Source organism: Saimiri boliviensis, chromosome 3 (genome assembly GCF_048565385.1).
Source record: "Saimiri boliviensis isolate mSaiBol1 chromosome 3, mSaiBol1.pri, whole genome shotgun sequence".
NCBI classification, from domain to species: Eukaryota; Metazoa; Chordata; class Mammalia; order Primates; family Cebidae; genus Saimiri; species Saimiri boliviensis.
Window position 1 is genome coordinate 6164502 of NC_133451.1, and position 6566 is coordinate 6171067.

A 6566-nucleotide genomic window follows, 5' to 3' on the forward strand; every position below is an offset into this window, starting at 1 on the left:
CCGAGATCGTACCACTGCACTCCAGCCTGGGCAACAGAGTGAGACCCTGTCTCAAAAAAAAAAAAAAAAAAAAAAAAAAAACTACGGCAACTCCAGCCAGAAAACTTAATGACTGTACAGCCATATAAGACTCTCAGAATGGCTTCTTGTCACATTCTTTGCTGAGAAAATGCAAGATTTCATTGCTTCTCCAATTGCTAGCAAGCCAGGAGTATGAAATTCAGGAGCTGGGGCAACTGGGAATTAGCTGCTACATTGCGACTGTGACCAGAATCATAAAAAACAAGGAACTAAGGAGTACTAGAAAGATTCTAGGACAATAGTTTTCAAACTCTGGCCTAAGAATGAACACTATGCAGCCTTTAAAAAAAAGAATGCAATTTAGATGTTAGACAGGAAAAAACTCCCAAGTAAACAGACAAATGAAGGACATGAACAGATTATACAGTGTGCTACCATGGATGTGCAAAACAAAACAGGTGGACCGGGTGCGGTGGCTCATGCTTGCAATGCCAGCACTTTTGGAGACAGAGGCAGGCGGATGGTTTGAGCTCAGGAATTCGAGACCAGCCTGGCCAAGATGGTGAAAACCTGTCTCTACGAAAAATACACAAATTGGTCGGGGAAGTGGCATGGCTGTATGTGGAAAGTAGAAAAGTTCCTTTTTAAAGTTTCCTTTCTTGTTAAAGAATAAATATGCTAATAACTTTGTTAAGCCCCATCCTATGTAGCTGTGAGACACCCCGTGCTTACAGGCACGTAGCACATTCTATGTCCTTGTACTTTAACCAAGATGTCTGTGCTGGACGTGCTCACAGGCATGTCCCAGCTCTCCATTGCTTTTACGTGTTTAGAAAAGTTTTCAGTTATTAGCCAATTGGGTTTTAGTTTAGATTGTGAGGTCTGGCTCCAGTCAGACCCTGTGGAGATCAGACCCAGCAGTAAGGACGACCCCAAATCTGTAAGAGATAAATTTGTGTGTTTTCCTTTGTTCATTGTACTCCTGCGGCACAATGGCTAGTGAGGGTCCCCTTCCTGTAGTCCAGGAAGTAAAAATTGTGTTGCTGAAAGATCCTTTGTCTCAGTGCTAATTTTTCTTTATGGTACCAAGCATCTATTTCTAACACTGTAGGTCCAGTTACCAGGGAGGCTGAGGTGATCACCTGAGCCCAGGAGTTCAAGACTAGCCTGGGCAACAGGTGAAACCCCACCTCCACAAAGAAATACAAAAATTAGCCAGAAGTGGTGGCATATGCCTGGTCCCAGCTACCCAGAAGGCTGAGATAGAAGGATCACCTGACACCAGGTGGTCAAGGCCGCAGTGAGTGGCCGCAACACTGCACTCCAGCCTGCAAGACACAGAGACCCTGTCTCAAAAAAAATAGCGGAAGGCGTTTGATATGTACATTCACGTTACTATTTGTAAGAATATACAAGAAACTTGTTTCGTGGGAGGGCAACTGAGAAGCTGGGGAGTGAGAAAGGATCCCTTTTGTTATTTATTATTACTCCTTAAAAGAAACCAACTACCCAATGCAATGTGGCATCCCAGAACACAACAAGGGCCGTACTGGGGAACTGGCGAAATCAGAGTCAAGTCCAGTTCCTAGTGTTGTGCCAATGCTAAATGTTCGGCAAACGTATGAAATGCAGCTTTGGTGATTGTCTCTCGGGTCCATCCCACACATTTCCCCCACTCCTCTGTGTGGAGCGCACACAGGAAACCTTGAACGTCTTCCATTTTCTGTTTCCTGTGCCTGGTGTGCCTCTCATGCTCTTCCTGACCTTGGAAGCTGTACTCCTCTTTCAAGGCCAAGCTCAGCAGTTGCTCGCTCTGGGAAGCTGTCCTAGACCTCCCCTGCTGTGTTCTCCTGGGACACACTATCTTTATTAGTGCTTGGGACATAAACGGGTTCCTTTTGTTTTTCCACCAACTAGGTTCCCCGGAAAGTGGACTCCAAGATGAAAACTATGCACACATTTTTTAGGGCTTAACACTTGTGGAAGAGAAGGAATGCAGAACTGGGAAGAGGGAGGAGGTGGGCTGTGTGATGCAGTCCTAACAAAAGCCTCAGCAGGCTCCACAAGGAGCTCAGAAGCCATGTCCCTCAACATTGTCCCAAGTTGGGTAAAAGAAATAGAGACCTGAGATTTCCAGCCCATTAGTCAGCAGATGTAGGTTACTCAGGAGAAAGGACATTAACTTTTGCTAAAGCAGCTCTCCTCTGAAAAGGAACTTCCCAGAGGGCCAACCAGCTGAAGGGTGTCTTGTCAGCAACACTTCTAGCAGCTGGGGGATAAATGCTTCACTCTGGAAGGAGGTTGGCACATCGCCGTATCTACTGTATGTCGCCCCTCACCCTACAATTTCAATCGCTATATTCCCAGTGCAAGGACTAGAAAACAACGTTCCAATTGGAAACACTGAAAGTACTTTTGCTCCCTGAAGGCAGAGGCCTGGGCTACAGGATTACATGCGGTTACTTCCTACACTAAGAACCAGTGTGTTTTTCCCTCACCCAGTTCCCAACAGCAGGCGGAGATTAAGCTTCCCTTTGAGTAGAGGTTAAGAGCCTCAGAAACCTAAGACATTCACAGTTCATTTGACAGAACAATCTGGGAGAAAGCAGATTTCATTCTTAAAGGAATAACTTTTCTTAATAACCTTTTAGGTCTTTTGTCTTTTCAAGCAACTGAATACTTTTATTAACATGGTAAGTTTTTTTTTTTTTGTTTTTTTTTTAACATGGTAGGGTTTTGACCTCAAATATTTGTTAGGTCTGCTACTGAAATGAACTTATAGCTGGACAACGTATGAACCTTGAAGATGCCTGTACCAGTCCAGTTTAGGGTCCAATGCAGACAGTTCCATATTCTCATCCCCCAGCCCCTCAAGGGTCTTTGCAAATCTTTCATTTTATGTCAAGTCCCCTAACACGCATCAGAGTATTACATCAACTTGAACAGATTATCAAGATCTCATCCTCTACTTCAGGTTCCATGTCAAAGACAGCTGAGTTAGGTTGTCCAAACAAACTCACCAGATAGGTTACATCAGATAGTGTACCACATAAAATTGAAATTTTGAACAAAATACATCTCTCCTCCTTTGGTCTCACACAGAAATTAAAGTCTCCAAATACAGACAACACTATCCGTTCTCCAGCTCTTCTCCAGGATCTGAGTCCCAGCCAGGTCGGCCCATCTGCACTCCCCACGGAAGTCTGGTCCTTTCCTCAGTAGTTGCCGCATGGACTCGTCTTCCAGAATGAATGCGGCTCCTTCAGCACCTCCAGAGCTGGAGACCTCCAACTGTGAGTCTCATGCGCCACACACAGACCCAAAGTTCCAGGGAGCTATCAGGTCACACAAGAAAGAGCAAAGCACCTCAAAAATTTAGAAATAACAACCAAAGCCCGGGAACAAATGTGACTGCTGCAAGAGCTTACAATCTAGGCCCTAATTCCTGCACGTGAGAGCGTTTTCCAAACAAAATTACTTCCCAAACAGAAACACTGAACAATCAAAACTCATATTGAGGTCATTAACCACAGACCATAGCAGAAAACGTAGTGTTAAGTGAGACAGAGCGTAGACAGAGGGAAAAAGAGAAAGCAAAAGGCTCTCTGGTTTCAGCTTCTCCAGGGTGTCAGCCAATCGCCACCAGTCGACCAGAATCCGTTGGCTGCAAACCTAAAGCACAACGGGAGGAAATTCATCATCGAGAGGTGAATCCCGGACACGACGACCCCCAGCCCTCCCGAACGCCGCCGTGCCCGACGCCGCCTCTCCGGGCCGGCCCCCGACTCGCCCCCAGTCTCCGTCCACGCTGAACGGTACCACTCCTTCCCCGAAAACCGTCCAATTCCCACCCCCGCTCGCCGGACGGCCCGGACCCGGTCCGTTTTTGTTTCCTCGGCGACTCTGAGACTGACGACCCTCCCCTCGCACACGCGTCACGCCCAAACCCCGCCACTCCGATTATCCCACGCCGCCACCGTCCAAAAACCGGACCCGACGACGCGGCCGGCCCCGCCCCGCCCCGCCCCGCCCCGCCCCGCGCGCGCCGCGACTCCCCCGCCCGCCCCGGCGCCGGGGCCTCCCCCCGCAACCGCCGCCCCCCGCCCCCCGGCCCGGCCGGCGCGGGTGCCCGACTCACCGCCGACCGCGCTCACGACGACTCGCTCTTCTCTATCCGCCGGACCAGCGCCACCAGCATCTCTGCCATCTTCGCGATCTCCTTGGCCTTCTCCTCCGCCTTCTCGCCCCGCTTGGCCGCCCGGCCCTCGGCCGCGTCGCCCGGGCTCTGCAGGTGGTTGAGCGCGCTCTCCTCCGAGGCCTCCACCTGCGTCTTGATCTGGATGAGCATATTGTCCATCTCCCACAGCTTGCTGCGGTTCCGCAGGTACGCCCGCCCGCGCTCGCGCGTCAGCGACGCGATGTCCTCGCGCATCTCGTTGATGACCGGGAGCAGGAACTGCTCGAAGTCCTCCTCGGGCTCCAGCACCTCCACCTCCTCGGGTTCCGCCAGCTCGACGACGTCCAGGGGCCGCATCTCCTCCCGCTGCCTCGGAACCGCAGTCGCGATGTCTGCTGCAGAGAGAAAACCGACACTCGCTGTGCTTAGCAACAGAAAGCCCGAATAGGACTGAAAACTTTTATACCCTTTTTCAACTTTTCTCCTCAGGAGAAGCCACAGAGAAGCGACTTACGAGCAGAATAGCGGCGAACAAAATGGAGTCCCGGCCGTCAACCAGCGCTCTGCGCGTTGCGGCTCCTTTCACGACACCGCGGAGCCTCTTTACGGTCGGGCGGCGGGTTGCGGGCGCGCGCACGTCGAGAAAGGGCGGCGCCCGGGGCGCCGTCACGGCCGCACGGCCGCGCACGCAGGCACGCGCGGGCACGCGCGGCCAGGGGCGCGCACCGTCTCGCTCGTTCCGCTTTTCCCCGTTACCTCCGTGCTTCACCCCGGTTCTACCCTGTTTTTGGAAGGTGGCTTCTTCCGGGTGTTCCCCGCCTAGAGGGCTTTTCGGGCACGCGAGTTTACGTTTTTAAAAAAGGCTTCCCACACTTGCCGGGCGTGGTGTCGCACACCTGTTGGGAGTCCGAGGCAGGTGGATCTCTTGAGGTCAGGAGTTCCAGACCAGCCTGGCCAACGTGGCGAGACCCCGCCTCTACTAAAAATATACTATAAAAATGAGCCGGCCGTGGTGTTGCACGCCTGTCATCCCAGCTACTTGGGAGGCTGAGACAATCGTTTGAAAACGGGAGGCAGACATTGCAGTGAGCCCACATCATGATGCTGCCCTCCATCGTGGGTAACAGAGCGAGACTGTCTCAATACAAATACATAAAATAAAAAATAAAATATAAATAAAAATTAAAAAGGGCCTTCCACACCGGAAGAGGAGGGTCTACGTGATAATGCAGCAACCCCAGGTGGTCGCTTACAGCCCCTTCCCCTCATACAGGACGACCTATGCCCCGTCAGCCGTTTTATTTACTTACTATTATTTTAAAATATTTTTTTTTTGAGGCAGGGCCTTGCTCTGTCGCCCGGGCTGGAGTGCAGTGGTGAGATCATGGCTCGCTACAGAGGTGAACTCCTGGCCTCAAGTGATCCTTCCACTTTCGGCCTCTCCAAGTGCAGGGATTTACAGGCATGAGCAGCCGTGCCTGGCCCTCTCTGCCTTTTTAGAGTAGTTTTCCTTCTTCCTTGGATGACAGTCAGAAGGGTCTGGGTGTCTGTTCACCAAACCGACCTCCCCACACCCGCAAGGTGGAGCCTGGCAGCTCCGTCGTGAGGCCCCCGCTGACCCATGTCCAGTGTCCACAGCCTCTGCGTCTTCCACTGGATCCAGGGCTCTTGCGGGTCTAACGCCCTGGGCCGAGCTTGGCACATAGTGGTAAATTTGCCTTAACAGCCACTCACACAATGAGGAGAGAGACGCTAATTTCCTACCTTGTAGTCCCGTTCCCAAACACCAACGTACTTGTCTGAACTCCAAGTCGCAAAGTGCCATCTATTTTCCAGTTAAAGGGACACATCACAGTTTTGAATATAGCAGAATTAAAGGATTCAAAGAAACCAAAGTATATGCTTTGTTTAGACTTTTCTCAGGTTCTTAATATTTTGGTTGTCCTTGTGAAAACCCAGCTTTTGGGCTTACTTGTGTCAAAGGAAAATAAGTCGTGGGACCCTAAAATCACTAAGCCAAAGGGAAAAGTCAAGCTGGGAACTGCTTAGGGCCAACCTCCCACCCCGCCACCCCACTTCTATTCCTGAAAAAGATGGCTACTAAGATTAAAAAGCTGCATACCTCCCTCACAATTTGTCCGCAAGGAAATTCCTTGCGGACAAAGGACAGACAGAAACTCAGTCACCCTTCTGCTCACTGAGATAAATGCACATCTGCCCGCTTCCTGTGGAAGGGCCAATCAGAAACTCAAAAGAATCTCTTACCTACCTATTAACTGGAAGCCGGAGCCCTGCTTCAAGTTGTCTGGCCTTTCTGGATCAAACCAATGTTCATCTTACATATATTGATTTGTCTCATGTCTTCCTA

The 6566-nt window shown here is 50.6% G+C and overlaps 1 protein-coding gene across 2 annotated transcripts; it reads right to left on the reverse strand.

Annotated features, from left to right (window-relative positions):
• Positions 1 to 2666: 2666 nt before the first annotated feature.
• MRFAP1 (Morf4 family associated protein 1) lies at positions 2667 to 4800 on the reverse strand. 2 transcript variants are annotated; one of them, XM_039468391.2, is made up of 3 exons: positions 4713 to 4800; positions 4160 to 4593; positions 2667 to 3693 (listed from the first exon to the last, which is right to left on the reverse strand). In XM_039468391.2, the coding sequence occupies exon 2, from the start codon at positions 4553 to 4555 to the stop codon at positions 4172 to 4174; it is 384 nt and encodes a 127-aa protein (XP_039324325.1). In that variant the 5' UTR covers positions 4556 to 4593; positions 4713 to 4800; the 3' UTR covers positions 2667 to 3693; positions 4160 to 4171. The 2 variants fall into 2 exon arrangements, with proteins under 2 accessions (XP_039324325.1, XP_039324324.1); XM_039468390.2 differs by having other exon boundaries at positions 4160 to 4757.
• Between the last annotated feature and the right edge of the window lie 1766 nt (positions 4801 to 6566).

Bases quoted from the DNA above. Each gene is read 5' to 3' on its own strand.
- MRFAP1 (XM_039468391.2), bottom strand. From the start codon at position 4,555: ATGCGGCCCCTGGACGTCGTCGAGCTGGCGGAACCCGAGGAGGTGGAG.